We start from the raw sequence: 16,253 nt of genomic DNA on the forward strand, positions 1-16,253 counted from the left end.
CAGGCATAGACAACCCAAAAATCGAACTTTGTCAGCTGTTTTCTTACCTTGAAAATAGTATAATAGAAAAAAAGTCCATATTCTTCCAGATTTTTTCCATAGGAGCCATGTTTCCCAGGTCTGAATTAATGGAAAAAAATAGGAGTCACTCTAGCTTAGGCTTTTGAGCCTATTGACTGAGTCCTATCTTATCCATTCATTTTTGTATGGGGACCAGTACGGGATCGACAATGTGGAATGTTAATTTATTTTTCCATTAGACTATTTTCAAAGTAAGAAAACGGCTGCCAGATTTAGATTATTCGGTGGTCTATGCCTTTAATGTTAGTCAGGCACAGGCCTAGATGCTGTATGGTAGTAGCACATCTCTCTTCATATCGTGTTGAGTGTCTTTGTTCTGGTACAGCATTGTGTGGGTCTGTGTTTGAGTGGAAATGATGGTCTGTTGTTGTTGGTGTGTATGTATGCGTGTGTGTGTGTGGTGTGTGTGTGTGTGTGTGTGTGTGTGTGTCATCATCATCGTGATGGTGATGATGATGATGGTGTGTGTGTGTGTGTGTGTGATTATCATGATGATGATGATGGTGTGTGGGTCTGACTTGCTGACAGTTTTGCTCTTGAATACTTTGTTGCTGACCCCTGACTACAAAGTATGGTATGTGCCCCATGAGCTGTACTTGGGGGCCTAATGGGACCATGATCCAGCCCTGGATATTAAGTGTTATATACTGTGCTAATCTACACTTATTTTTCCAGTGTAGGTTATGTCATCTTGGCATTTCTGTATAGTTGTGTCAGTAGAGAGAAAGAAAAAAAAATCTTACTCAAGCATTTTCATAGCCAATGAAGTAAAAACAATCTGCTGTTCAGTAAATACCACCCAGTCTGTAGATTTATCAGCCAAGGTGGAGGATGCAGGACATCTTTTTCCTCAATGTTACCCAGGTTCACAGATAAGCATCTACGCTGTCCCAATTTTGCAAACAAAACTATTTGCAGTATCTCCCTTCATTAGAAAACATGCTGCCTTTGACCTAAGTCAGCAAAATATACACTGGAAGCAGAGATAAATTCTTATACATAAAAATGCAATGACAGCGCCTCGAGCTGGAAGTGCACCTAAAAATAAAACAACAGTCCAGTGATATTTATGATCACCAACTAATAGACAATGGATGAAAAAAAATCCCCTCTAATTAAAGCTGAGTTTGGATGTGGACCTGAGAGACTGGCTAACTTGATGTTTTAGGGATGCTGTATTGTTATGAAGAGACTTAAGTGGTGGAAAAAGGAAAATGAGTTTAGTTTGTCAAAACACCCAAACCACAGGATTGGAAATCAGATCATGGTAGGGAGCTACATTCAAGGGGAATACCATTGATTTACAGCAACAAAATGCTCCATCACCATTCCTTTAAAACTGCTCAGGTGTAACTGGGCTCCATAAAGATAAACAAAGGAAGACATAATGGGGGTAAAGCTGCATTTTAGTTAAATTAACCTAGAGAAATGTACTCCTAATTCTGCGCCGACCGTTACAAATTACATATGCTAATGCAAATACCGCTAATGCTAATACTATGACTACTACTGCTACTAGCAATATTAACAAAATAGTAAAATGTAAAACAAAAGGAGAAAAGCAAACATAGTAACACACACTAATCTATTGAGGAAAGACTAAGTAAGGGTTGAAAGCTCATTAGGAACTTTACTTAGGGACTTATAACGAACAAATAAAAAATGCCAAGGCAATAATGGATTTTTCCGTTGTCTTTAAAAGAAAAATATATACACTACCGTTCAAAAGTTTGGGATCACCCAAACAATTTTGTGTTTTCCATGAAAAGTCACACTTATTCACCACCATATGTTGTGAAATGAATAGAAAATAGAGTCAAGACATTGACAAGGTTAGAAATAATGATTTGTATTTGAAATAAGATTTTTTTTACATCAAACTTTGCTTTCGTTAAAGAATCCTCCATTTGCAGCAATTACAGCATTGCAGACCTTTGGCATTCTAGCTGTTAATTTGTTGAGGTAATCTGGAGAAATTGCACCCCACGCTTCCAGAAGCAGCTCCCACAAGTTGGATTGGTTGGATGGGCACTTCTTTGAGCAGATTGAGTTTCTGGAGCATCACATTTGTGGGGTCAATTAAACGCTCAAAATGGCCAGAAAAAGAGAACTTTCATCTGAAACTCGACAGTCTATTCTTGTTCTTAGAAATGAAGGCTATTCCATGCGAGATATTGCTAAGAAATTGAAGATTTCCTACACCGGTGTGTACTACTCCCTTCAGAGGACAGCACAAACAGGCTCTAACCAGAATAGAAAAAGAAGTGGGAGGCCGCGTTGCACAACTGAGCAAGAAGATAAGTACATTAGAGTCTCTAGTTTGAGAAACAGACGCCTCACAGGTCCCCAACTGGCATCTTCATTAAATAGTACCTGTTAGAGCCTGTTTGTGCTGTCCTCTGAAGGGAGTAGTACACACCGGTGTAGGAAATCTTCAATTTCTTAGCAATTTCTCGCATGGAATAGCCTTCATTTCTAAGAACAAGAATAGACTGTCGAGTTTCAGATGAAAGTTCTCTTTTTCTGGCCATTTTGAGCGTTTAATTGACCCCACAAATGTGATGCTCCAGAAACTCAATCTGCTCAAAGAAGTGCCCATCCAACCAATCCAACTTGTGGGAGCTGCTTCTGGAAGCGTGGGGTGCAATTTCTCCAGATTACCTCAACAAATTAACAGCTAGAATGCCAAAGGTCTGCAATGCTGTAATTGCTGCAAATGGAGGATTCTTTAACGAAAGCAAAGTTTGATGTAAAAAAAATCTTATTTCAAATAAAAATCATTATTTCTAACCTTGTCAATGTCTTGACTCTATTTTCTATTCATTTCACAACATATGGTGGTGAATAAGTGTGACTTTTCATGGAAAACATGAAATTGTTTGGGTGATCCCAAACTTTTGAACGGTAGTGTATATATATAAAATCCAGGGGGTCAAGTTAATTCTTTGACTCACTGGATTATTTTGCTCCTTATTTGTTGAGCACGTTCCCTACCGTTGAGTGTTTCTTTTAACAAAGTTATATATATAAAATCATATATCAAATCCTATTTCTGAAGCAATAAAAGACATTTTAACAGATTTCACATTTGCCTTAAGGGAAGCTAAAGCTACATGTACTTTGTCAGGCATGACATTTCAGTTTTTCTCATTTCCTTAAAATGAAAATCAAGATATATTTGTGAAGTCATATTTCTGATGCCTTAATAGCTAGCGTGTCTCATTTCATATTACAGAAATTTCAATGCCCTATGAACAGAAGTGCTTTGGATGTACAAATAAAGACTTTGTTGGGCCTTGCCATAGTTTAGATCAGAGCTCAAAGTTCTGCTTATGCTCACAAAGACTGGCTCAACCATCCTTGGCGTGATGAATAACGTGAACGGTTAAATCAAGTGGTATTCCCCTTTAAGCTCCGTGGTCATGGATGTTGTACAGCACCTCTACCTACCCCCACCCAACCCTGTTTTCCCTTACGAAAAATATGCATGTATAAAACAAAAAGCAAAACTGTATAAAATATAAAATAATAAAATAAAAATAAAATTATAAATAAAATATAAAATCATCACGAATATCAGAAATCAAATGCAGCTGCAGGAATCAAAATTAATGTTATCATTGATTGTGATGAAGCTTTTCTCCCCCTAAAATCTGTCTTGTTGGTAAACATATTTTGTTAGAAAACCTACTCAACAAAATAAATGCTAACCTTCAAGTCTTTTTTATAGTCAGTATATTTAATCACTTCACCCCTTCTTTCATCTATATATTTGAAAATGGTCGAACACAGAAACTTGATAATTGTAGCCACAGAAAAACAATGAATGTACAAAAAAAACAACTAACAGCATCTGTTCAACTCATGCAAATTACTGATTCTCATGGGCAAATCTCGAGACATACATCACATACTGTACGTTTTAACGATTGTAAAAGACATGTAAGAAAATTGATGATGTAAAACGATGTCGCTATTTTACGTCATCTCATCATGAATCAAATTACCTGTGAATACTTCTACGTTTGTGGTAAATGTGCTGTCTGAAGTTTCTTTTGCTTTGGGTAAGTTTGCATAAACAAAAAATGGCACTGAAATTTCTTTAACAGTCTCATTATGTCCCTTCACATACAACTTACATGGGTATCGAATGAATTCAGACATGAACCAGTTGACGTTAATCTTCAGCTGATCATGAACCATGTTGTAAATAAGAGAGTTACTTATCTCAGTGGTTGTTACATACAATATATTTCAAGCACAACTTGTTAGATTACCAACACATGCATTTCTGTGAATGAAATAAGGACAAAGAAATTTGGCAGTCAGGCGAGATAGCGTAACATCAACAGTCTACCCTCCAGTGACCAAGATAACCGAGGCAAATTGCTCATGAGAAAAGATGGCTGCTTTGTGTTGCTCTGCTGGTAGTATCCATGCCCTGCTCACTCAGGAACAGATGACTACAGTCTACACAACCACAAAGTTAGCCAGTCTCCTCCTTCACAACATGCCAAGTGTACTGAAGTCGATGATGCAAGCCGAACAGCAGAGGAGAAGTTGGATCCCCAGTCGGGCCGTTACTGTGCTCTGGTGTCAAAAACACAAGATCAGGGGCCTCATTTATACAAAGGGTTTGTCAATCGAGTTTGGTCTTGGGAACGTGGTACGGGTAGAAATCCACATTAATGTCAATATCTATAGAAAAAAAAAAGGATCTTGGCTAAAGGGAGCGTCAAGCCAAATGGCAGCTTGTGGCTTGACGTGCACATCTAAAACAGTGTGAGGCATGCAAGTATAAATACATAATGCTAAAATGCCTGCAGCGTTCAATCAAAGCCCGCCGTGAAAAAGCAGAAGGGCCTCGATCAATGACAGCTAATCCACCGGGGAAGGAAACTTAATGTTTACTGAAATTCCGAGGTCGCTGGTGAGTTTTATTATACACTGGAAGGTAAGAGTCCGCATGGTAGAAAAGTGATCTCAAAATATAGGTGAGAGTTAAATATTAGAGTATGCTTGAAATGGGGCCCCTGATCATATTCTCCACTCAAGTTTAAGGGTTTCACAGGTCAGGAGGGGCCATGGAAAGACTTTGACTGGTCTTAAGAGTTAAGACCAATCAAAGGAGTCTGTCAGGGTGACCAGCTCAAAATATCTTCAGTGAGAGGAGGCTGGTGTCAGACAAGCGTTTGGACCATTAGGTGTCACTTTCTCATTAGAATTCTCACGTTTTCCTGCAATGCTTAGTCCCCTCAAGACCAACGCTGTTCCCCTCGCCTGCCCTATCAGCTACGTGGCAGATCGGAGAGTGCATACTTCATTCAACTTGAGGTGACTGATGATTCGACCTAAATGAGATCCAATTGGCTTATATTAATTTTGATGAGTTCATTTGTTAAAAAATGAAAAAAAAATCAAATCATGTGGAACATCCTCAGGCTATAATTCATTCTATCCTTTTGGCATGCAGATAGAAAAAACAGATGGAAAGGTTTTAATTTTTTCTGTCTTTCCTAACTACAGGCCAAACCAGCTACATGGCAGCCTCTTCAGAAACACCCATCCATCCATCCATTATCCAAGCCGCTTATCCCAACTGAGGTCACAGAATGCTGGAGCCTATCCCAGCAGTCATTGGGCGGCAGGTGGGGAGACACCATGGACAGGCCACCAGTCCATCACAGGGTCGACACATTCACACCTATGGACAATTTAGTACAGCCGATTCACCTGACCTACATGTCTTTGGACTGTGGGAGGAAACTGGAGCACCCGGAGGAAACCCACGCAGACATAGGGAAAACATGCAAACTCCACACAGAGGACAACCCAGGATGACCCCCCCCCAAGGTTGGACAACCCCGGGGTTCGAACCCAGGACCTTCTTGCTGCGAGGCGACCACGCTAACCACTGCGCCACCGTGCCGCCCCAGAAACAAACGACTCTAAAACAATCACGCTCACGTTGCCATAGAAACAGAACAAGATTGACAGGGATGACAATCGATTTCAACCCATTTGCTATAATTCGTGTTTCTCCATCACGGCGATGTACTAGAAAATGCATTTTGAAATTTTCTCCATTAGCCAAGTAAAGGGTTCCCAGTTTTATTTCTAGTTGCATAGTAAAGTTAAAAAAAAACCAAAAAAAAAAACCCAACAATCTATAGGATGGTGACTTGTTTGGGCCTAAAGGTTACACAGTATTGTCAGTGATGACAGTCTTGCCGATTACTCTAGACTAGCACACCCGACTTTGGTGACATTGAGGCTGACCTTAGAGTCACCTCCCCCGCTGCCGCACTCTCCCTTGTCGTACCACCATTTGTTTTTCAATTTGTCCAAGAGGCCCTGCTCGTTCAGTTTTAACACTGCCAGGTTAACAGCATTTCTTGAAACGATAAAACATATCTTGTAAGTAAATGAACAGGTCCGTGAGAAATCTAATATAGTAATATTAGTAATAGTCAAAATAGTGAGAAATATCAATGGTTCATAAAGGGAGCACGGAGAGGACAAATTGGTAAAGAATTTCACTGGTGTGGAAAGGGTAAGATGTGGTTTTTTTTGGTCTTACAGTAAAGAAAGTGTTAAATATTAGAGAGGTGGCATGGAAGGTTGCGTTGCTCAGAACTGAAGTGTGCGGGATGGGGACATTCTGTCATTAGAGAAGTGGAAATAGCAGCATCCAGCATGCACGTTAACATTCATCACAAGTGACGGATCAGCATTTGAAATAACGAGTTAAGTAAAGAAATACACTTTTGTGTCAAATTAGAAGCAATGCAAAACTGCCAGAGGGACACCACAGAGACCGGGGGGCAAAAGGGGAAAAGTTGAGGGAACAGAGCAAAACAAACAAGGGTGGGAAGGGCGGCGGTGCACATCAACATTCAGATGGATTAGCAAATGTGACTCATATACCAACAGAATTTTCCTTTAGAAAGAAGAAAATAATATAAATAGAGACAAACCAGATAGGTAGAACATAATAGAAAATAGCTGAATGTCTACATTGAATTAGAAAGGAAAAAAATAAACTCAGAATACTTTACTCATTCATGTGCTAAAATAAAAAAAAATAGGAGTGAGGAAGAAGAGAATGACAAAAGCAGACATCAGGGTAGGTGGAATACTATAACAACATGGAGGATATTGTTATATTATCCCACCCACCTTAATGCAGAGCCCTTAGGTGTAGCCACACCATAGCCCTTAGAGTCGAGGTTGCCGCCCACTTTCATGGTGTCACAAGGCTTCCGCTGCTCTATGTACTCGTTCATTGTGGATTCGAGAAGAAAGGCGAACTTGCCCTTCGACTTTCGTACCCGGGCAACCCCATCTGGTGTTGTCTTGGCAAACACTGAGGGTTCAGCCGATTTCATGTATGACCACATTTTTTCATAAACGGCTATTTTGGAGCGCTGCATTTAAGAGGAGATAAAGAAGACAAAGGTCAAGTCAGTGATGCAATTCAAAATACCATCAGCTTTCAAATTACAAACATATACACACCAGACACATGCAAGAGACATTATGTAGGAGTTGTTTCTAAATGCAATGAGAACAGTTATGGAGCTGTAGCGCTGGGCCACATCTCGGCCGCCTAAAGTCTGAATGTCTGGCAGCACACTGCAAGCATATTACAGGCCAAGTTTCTTATCAAGAGGATACACCTCCGACCGACTTACCTCACAGTTTGAGTCGCAATGCTCATGGTTACTTAAAAGGATTTAAAATGTTAATTACTCCTAATTCAACTTCTTTGTTATCACCACACAACTTGCCCACAGCTCCTGCATTTCAGGCCCAAAGCACATTTTCGACAGAGACTGGGCATCCCACAGATCTGCAAGATGCTACTTTTCATGAGTTATAAACAGGACTGCAGCATCCTCCTATTAAAGTCGCACGCCAAGATGACGGCACCTGCTAACGTCTGTTGATTCGAGTTTATTAGCACCGCGGTGTCCTAACTGAGCCCCATTAACCTTACCTACAACTACGAATAACAAGCTAAGGGGACTCTTTTTGCAGCTAAATGACATTCTGAGTTCAGCCCTATGTGGTACGCTGCTAAAAATGGCCAGTGAGAGGCTGACTGCTGGTCACCAGGGAGCCGGAGTACACAGCTGTCTACAATAGAAGGACAAATATGGAAGCTGCTTTAAACTGGGTTAATGTGACCTTCTGCCGAGCGAGATAGAGGAGGGGGTGGAGAGCGCCCGGGAGAAAAGTTTGGGATGAAAGTTTTCATCATTTCAAATGTCTCCGAGGGCGTAACTTTGTACGATCATGCCTACAGTGTCTATAAAATTGGAAAGGCCACTAGCCTGGTAAACAGGAGCTACTATTTGCAGTGACGAAGACAACACTGAGAACAACCACTCTGAAGAAATGCAATCAGCAAGTTTGGTGCCGTTTGTTAAACTATATTTTCCCCTAATTCAGATTCTTACATAGCTGTATAACGTCAAAAAAAAAATGCTGACTGACCATCTCTGTTGGTGGTGTGAGCATAGGTCGGTGTTGATTTGTGTATTTCACATGAGAATGAAGACTAATATGTGTGAAAATCATAAGTTGATAACTTTGACAATTTAGTCAGTATTTCTCATAAAGGCAACAGTGTTCTGGTTTGGCAGGCGTCAAGTTTGGTGTCCAAATTCTGCTGAGGAACAGTCGGATGTACTTAACTGTTGTGTTATTCTTTGAATTTTGCGTTGTTGTGACATTATCATTTTGTCGCAGCTATCCCCTCTCTGTTCCTGCTAACCATGAAGTCATCCCTTCATTGTTGTTGTTTGATTAAGTTTGTTTGCTCCCCGTTTATTTTACAACACTCCATTGCACCAGTATCACTATTCAACTGCTCTCACACTACAAGAATTTATATTCTCATTGCGTCACTTACAGTTGAATTATCCTCATCACCATCACCATCATCATTTATAACTGAGCTTGCTGTCATTGCGATGGTTTTGATTGAATAGAGGAGACGATTACTGTCATCAGCATCCATGGAGCTCAGGTAGAAAGAATTTAAGGACAATTTGGTTTCAGTTCTTCTAACAGCATGGACATCACCAGGATGCCAAGTTCATTTGTGGGTACTGGTGCAGTGATCAAAGCCATCCCCTAACATTTAGAAGCCCAGGGAATAGTGTCTATCCACTGGGCCATAGCGATATATTGTGGCGGACACTAGGGGCTATGCCTCTCACCCAGCAGGACTGTGAGCTGGGGGCGTGGTTTACGTTCCCGGGCTCGCCGGGGCAGGGTTGTTCCTGCTGCAGTTGGTTTTTGGAGTTGAGGAATAAACATCAAACTCGCCTTGGTCTCCTGTGTTTTTCCTCATTCCTGCCACATTGGTGACCCCGAATTGAACATGTTTGGAGCAGAAGATGTGTGTGAATCCACTTCGGCCACGCCGCCCCAACTCTCACAGCCGGCCGTTCTCGCCGCGGCTGTGAAACTCCCAGAGTTCTGGCAGAGCGACCCGGCCTCGTGGTTCCAGCATGTCGAGGCGCTGTTCCACCTGCGTGGAATCTCCGCGGACGACTCCACATACTATTTGGTCGTCGCTGCGCTGGACCAGCAGTCCACACGCCGGGCCATGCAGCTGTTGCGCGCCCCTCCGCAACACGATAGATACGTCGCCGGAGGTACAGTCTATCTACCGCAGAGAGGGCAGATTGAATCCTTTTCCTATCCGGTTTGGGCGACGGGACGGCTGTGGATCTCATGGACAATATGCTGTCGCTGCTAGGCTCAGACGAAGGTGGGTTCCTTTTCCCGCGCATTTTCCTGCGCCAGCTCCTGTCTCCTGTGCGCGCGGCTTTGGCTAACTCCCCGTGTCTGGCCGCTGGTGACTGCCGAGGTTTGGCTGAGGAGGCCGATCGGGTCCTGCTGGCTACCAGACGGTTCTCTGTGCAGAGTGTGGCATCGGAGCCTCTGCAATCGACGTCGGAGGACGCGGACCCGGCAGTGGTGGCTGGAGTGACTGCCCGGAGACGGCGCGGGAGAGGCCTCTGTTTCTTCCACCAGCGGTTCGGCGGCAAACCGAGGCGCTGCGTCCCTCCGTGCACGTTTGAGGCGGAGGGAAACTCCAGGGCCAGCGCTCAGTAGCAGCTGTGGGCGCGGATTTTCTGTGTGCTAATGGTCTGCTGGTTGATGTTGCAAACCGCCGTTTAATTGATGCTGTGTCTTTCGCCACTGTTCCGTGCGAGACAGGGGGAGCCGGGCCGTTAACACACGCTAACTTTTTAGCACTAGGGGATGTTTTTCAGCGTTTGCTGGCAGATTTTCCATCGGTGACTACACCTGCCTTTTCCACCGCGGTTACTAAACACGGGGTAGAACATTTCATTCCCACTCTGGGACCGCCAGTTTTTGTGCGCGCGCGGCGCCTCGACGCAGCAAAATTGGCTATTGCTAATAGTCCATGGGCCAGAGCCCAAAATTTCCTATTTCGGTACACTCAAGGTGGCAAAACTTACTTATAATTTTTGAAAGGATCCATGTCTGTAGATGATATTTTGGTATGATAACCATTCCTGAGTGGCAGCTGTATCACAGTTATCAGCTCATGAAGTTAACCACCCCCTAAAGTAAATTGCATTTTAGACGCTGGTGCATATCCTGGTTTAGCCTCATGGTCAGGACATTTTTCAATGTTCTATAATATTGTCTTTGGTATCATTTTAAAGGGGACCTTCTTAGCTTTCATTCAAGCCCTGTTGTGGATATTTCTCACAAATATAGAGGTCACTTGAGCTCTTCAACCCGTCAATAACACACATCTTTCTGCAATGTTCGCCTAAACTATATACTTTCTTTTAGCCCTGTGGCATCTAGGAATATCAGGGACACAAAACACAAAAACTGGAATACTCACAGGACTGTAAAGATTCAGGAAATGTATAATATACCCATACTATTTCATTGTGTGAGGTGATTGTGAACCTTAAATTAGAAGGGCATTATTACTAAGAAACTAACTAGACCAAAGCCAGTTAGTCCATGGGTCAGACCAGATATCGATATCACCCAAGGTGACACAACTTCACTGGTGCCATTTTATTTGGTACACTAACAGAAGTAAAATAATACATGATAACCTTTCCAAATGAGCAGCTATTTCATTTTTCTTTCAGGAAACCTGTTTCTGTGCCTCTCACGATTGTGTATTTGCCCAGATTTTTACTAATATAGCATTTCAACACCCCTGGTACTGATTAGCCTAGCTTAAACTCTGGGACAGTTCTTAGTTGGCCAACAACCAAGGATAACCAGTACTGTGTACTTCCATTCATTGTGCTAAGCTAAGCTAACGTACAGCCAGATAGCTTTCTACTAAACACATATAGAGGAAACTGGTATCTATCTTCTTGTCTCACTCTGGAGAAGATTGTAAGCTAATTTCCCATAATGTTAGCATGTTCTTTTAATGTATATGTTAATATGATTAGTTAAAGTGGCTACGAGGAACTTTCATCTTGTGTTGATTTTAGCGGCCTCATGTGGACAAAATACAGCTGTTGCATAGCAACTAGGTAATGTATCTATTTGTGGCTATGTAAGATAAATAATGGTAATATGACGCTGGTGAAGCAAAGTAAACTTTGTTTTAGTAGTGTTCATACACCTAAGTTACATGTATTTGTTTGTATGTGGCAGGTGAAAACTGACTGAATATGGCCACTGGTGAACAAGCAAGTTTTTACCCAATACCAAAGCACCCACGGGTGGAGTGCATTATCCACTGTTCTGATGATACAGATAAGCTGGTTTCACTACAAAGTGTCGACTCATGGAGAACTCTGCTCAGGGCAGCTCAGATACGAAATCATGCACCAGTTTTGAAACTGGCAAAAGACATTCCTGAGGGACAGATTCCAGCAATCTACTACCACAGAAAGTGTCGCAGTATCTTCACTATGAAGCAAATTCTTGATGGCCTCCTTGCAAAAGAAAAGAAAAGCTGTGTCTCTGCTGAAGAGAAACAATCTAAGAGAGTAGCTCGACATGCTCCAAGTACATCTAGGACTTATGATGCAGAGTGCATATTTTGTCAGAAAAACAGCAAATATTCCAAGAGACAGAATACGAGAGAAGTACTGGTGCAGTGTCGAGAACTGCGAGCTGATGCAAAGATCAGGAGTGCAGCCACAAAGAAAAGGGACAGCAGAATCCTTGCCATTGTGAGTAGAGACCTTGTAGCAGCTGAAGGGCACTACCACAGGTCATGCTATAGACCAGGGGTCGGGAACCTTTTTGACTGGGAGAGCCATAAAAGCCAAATATTTCTAAATATATTTCATTGAGAGCCATATAGTATTTTTAACGTATAATAAATTAAATATGTCTTACTTTTAATGCGACTTCTGGTGCTGCATGGTTTCGCTGATGGCCTTGTAGTCTGGTTCATACGTGGTGAGGTTGAGCTTCATGCAGGCGTTGAGGCTTCCATCAGTTAAACGTGAGCGTAGGTTGGTCTTAATGTTCCTCATATGCGAGAAAGACTGTTCACATGCATATGTAGAGCCAAACATGGTCAATACGGCAATACTCACACGCTGCATTGTGTGGTATGTCACAGGAAGCTCGTTCCAAGTTTTAAGAATCAGCTGGTCTTCAGGTTGAAGATTTTTAATTTCTGTCCACTTGTGTTCCCTCGCCAGCTCTGCTCGCTGTCGCGCAAGACTTTCCAACTCTCCATTAAGTGACTTGAACTTACTCATCCACATGTCTGATGCCTTCAGGTCAGCAACTTCCAGCTCAAAGTCTCCGATAGAGACCCCGGGGATGCATGTCAGGTCGATTTTGTTCACTGCACACTCATGTGGATGAGTGATGAACTTGAAAAGACCAGTGCGCGCACGAAATTCTCCAAAACGTGCTTTGAATGACTGCAGGAGATTGAACGTAAAGCCAGCTAGCTGCTGGAGATCCGGATGTTGAGTGGAGTCACTTGCTAAGCATGCATCTCTAAATTGTTGCAGTCTTTCAAAGTGCAGAAGACGACCTGTTTCAATGTCCCTGAGAAAGACTTCCAGCTTGCTTTCAAATGCAAACACTGCTTGTTGAAGGGATGAGATTGTATTTCCAATACTTTGCATTTTCACATTGAGCTGGTTCAGATGGCCAGTTATGTCCACGAGATAGTGAAACTGCAGGAGCCAGTCAGTGTTGTCTAGCTCAGGATGCTTGACGCCTTTCATTTCAAGAAAAGTCCGGATTTCACTCAGGCAAGCTGCAAAACGGCTGAGCACCTTCCCCCTTGACAACCAACGCACGTTGCTGTGTAAAAGCAGACCGGGATAATGATTCCCAACTTCTTCTAACAGAGCTTTAAACTGGCGATCATTTAAAGCTCGGGCAACAATAAAGTTGACCACTCGAATGACCAGAGACATCACCTCGCCAAGCTCCTGGCCACACGTCTGAGCGCAAAGCGCCTCCTGGTGCAGGATGCAATGAAAACTTAGGATGGCTCTCTTTTCATGTTCACGGAGAAGCGCTACAAATCCTTTGTTCTTCCCCAACATACAGGGTGCACCATCAGTACAGACAGAAATAAGTTTATCCATCGGTAGTTTTTTTTCTTTAGCAAACTCCATGAAAGACATGAATAAATCCTCTCCTCTTGTTGTCCCTTTCATTGGCAAAACAGCCAAGCTTTCCTCACGCAGTGTGTCAACTGCAGCATACCTGGCAATGATACTGCACTGAGATAGATGGCTAACGTCTGTTGACTCATCTAACGCGAGAGAAAAGTATGTCCCGGCGTTTATGTCCTTAATTTGTGTTTCCTCGACTTGATTTGCCATCATGATGCTACGATCGTGCACAGTTCTTGCTGACAGGGGCATGTCTTTTATTCGTTTGATTATCCTGTCTTTATTTGGGAAGTCATCAAACAGTTCATTGGCCACATCAAGCATGAATGTTTTGGCATACTCGCCATCTGTGAATGACTTTCCATTCCTTACTATTGCCAAAGCCCCCGCAAAGCTAGCGGAATTCCCGTCACCTTGCTTGGTCCACACACGTAGTTGCTGCTGACTCGTCTGCACTCTCCGCTGTAGCTCCTCGCATGCCCTTTTCCTGCTGTCCCCCGCTGGATATTTCGATGCAAATGAAGCATGGTGCGTATCGAAGTGCCGCTTTATATTTGACCGTTTCATCGATGCAATTTTATCATTGCATATTAGACATACCGCAGATCCTGCTCTCTCCACAAATGCAAATTCCTCTGTCCACGCAGCCTGGAATGCACGGTAATCATCGTCTTTTTTTCTTTTCGCCATCTTTTCCGTTACAAGGGTTGAAGCGGATAAACTAGTTGGCTATCTGATAAAATTGATTTCTTCACCTTTACAATGACCCGGACATGCTCGTGAGCCATTGGTTCCCGACCCGACCCACGGGTGACCCGTGACCCGTGAAATTTATCTTCAAAACTAATTTCTGTTTACTTCAAAATGACACAGTATTATTAAGAAATATCACAAGTATTTTAAAATCAGTTCCCAACTGATTTTTTTGAAAAAAAAATAATTTTCAACTCAAAATTGTCTGGGAGCCATATGCCGTCACCGGAAGAGCCATATATGGCTCGCGAGCCATAGGTTCCCGACCGCTGTCTTATACTGTGTTTGCTGTGTTTGTCTGTGTCTGTCTTGCACTGTTTGGTGAAGCCACAGCCCTCGTTTCATTTTTAACACGTGCCTGCACATTGTTTTTAATGACAATAAATTGAATTGAATTGAATTGAATCGAATCTTGTAAACCTTCCCTTTAACGCGTGCTGGTACCCTTCTGTCACAAATCACTCCTGACACTCTTTTCCACCCACTCCACCCTGCCTGCACTCTCTTTTTCACCTCTCTTCTGCACTACCGTTACTTTGGACAGTTGAGCCCAAGTATTTAAACTCATACGCCTTCATCACTTCTACTCCTTGCATCCTCACCATTCCACTGTCCTCCCTCTCATTCATGGATTGGTATTCCATCTTGCTCCTACTGACTTTCATTCCTCTTCTCCCCAGTGCATACCTTCACCTCTCCAGGCTCTCCTCAAACTGCACCCTACTGTCGCTACAGATCACAATGTCATCTGCAAAAATCATAGTTCACGGAGACTCCTGCCTGATCTCGTCCATCAACCTGTCCATCACCACTTCAAACAAGAAAGGGCTCAGAGCCAATCCTTGATGCAATCCGACCTCCACCTTGAACCCATCTGTCATTCCAACCGCACACCTCACCATTGTCACACTTCCCTCATACATATCCTGCACCGCTCCTACATACTTCTCTGCAAATCCCGACATCCTCATATAATACCACACCTCCTGTCTCGCTTCCCTGTCATATGCTGTCTGTAAATCCACAAAGACACAATGTAACTCCATCTGACCTTCTCTATACTTCTCAATCAACATTCTCAAAGCAAACATCGCATCTGTGGTGCTCTTTCGTGGCATGAAACCATACTGTTGCTTGCTAATCATCACCTCTCCTCTTAACCTAGCTTCTATTACTCTTGCCCATATCTTCATGCTGTGGCTGATCAACTTTATACCTTTGTAGTTGCTAAAGTTCTGCACATTGCCCTTGGTCTTGAAAATCGGTACCAGTACGCTTCTTCTCCACTCCTCAGGCATCCTCTTACTTTCCAAGATTGTGTTAAACAATCTAGTTAAAAACCCCACTGCCATCTCTCCAAACATCTCCATGCCTCTACAGATATGTCATCAGGACCAACTGTCTTTCCGCTCTTTATCCTCTTCATAGCTGCCCTCACTTCCTCTTTGCTAATTCACTGCACTTCCTGATTCACTATGCCACATCATCTAACCTTCTCTCTCTCTCTAATTTTCTTCCTTCATCAGCCCCTCAAAGTACTCCTTCCACCTTCTCAGCACACTCTCCTCGCTTGTCAGCACATTTCCATCTCTATTCTTGATTGCCCTAACCTGTTGCACATCCTTCCCAGTTTGGTCCCTCTGTCTAGCCAATCGGTACAAGTCCTTTTCTCCTTCCTTAGTGTCTAACCTCTCAAGCCTTTTCCTTTGCCAACTCTCTCTTTGCTTTACGCTGCATCACCTTATACTCCTATCTACCTTCTTCATCTCTTCTGACTATCCCACTTCTTCTTTG

General features: G+C 42.7%; 1 protein-coding gene across 1 annotated transcript in view; it reads right to left on the reverse strand.

Moving 5' to 3' along the window:
- LOC130117212 (glutamate receptor 3-like) overlaps window positions 1-16,253 on the reverse strand; it is a 119,521-nt gene that overhangs the window by 7,422 nt on the left and 95,846 nt on the right. Inside the window, exons 13-14 of the mRNA XM_056285386.1 lie at window positions 7,261-7,508; window positions 6,361-6,475 (exon numbers count right to left, since the gene is read on the reverse strand). Coding sequence (XP_056141361.1) covers window positions 6,361-6,475; window positions 7,261-7,508 — 363 coding nt within the window. The remainder of the gene's footprint in view (window positions 1-6,360; window positions 6,476-7,260; window positions 7,509-16,253) is intronic.

The sequence above is a fragment of the Lampris incognitus genome, chromosome 8 (assembly GCF_029633865.1).
Source record: "Lampris incognitus isolate fLamInc1 chromosome 8, fLamInc1.hap2, whole genome shotgun sequence".
Classification (NCBI taxonomy): domain Eukaryota; kingdom Metazoa; phylum Chordata; class Actinopteri; order Lampriformes; family Lampridae; genus Lampris; species Lampris incognitus.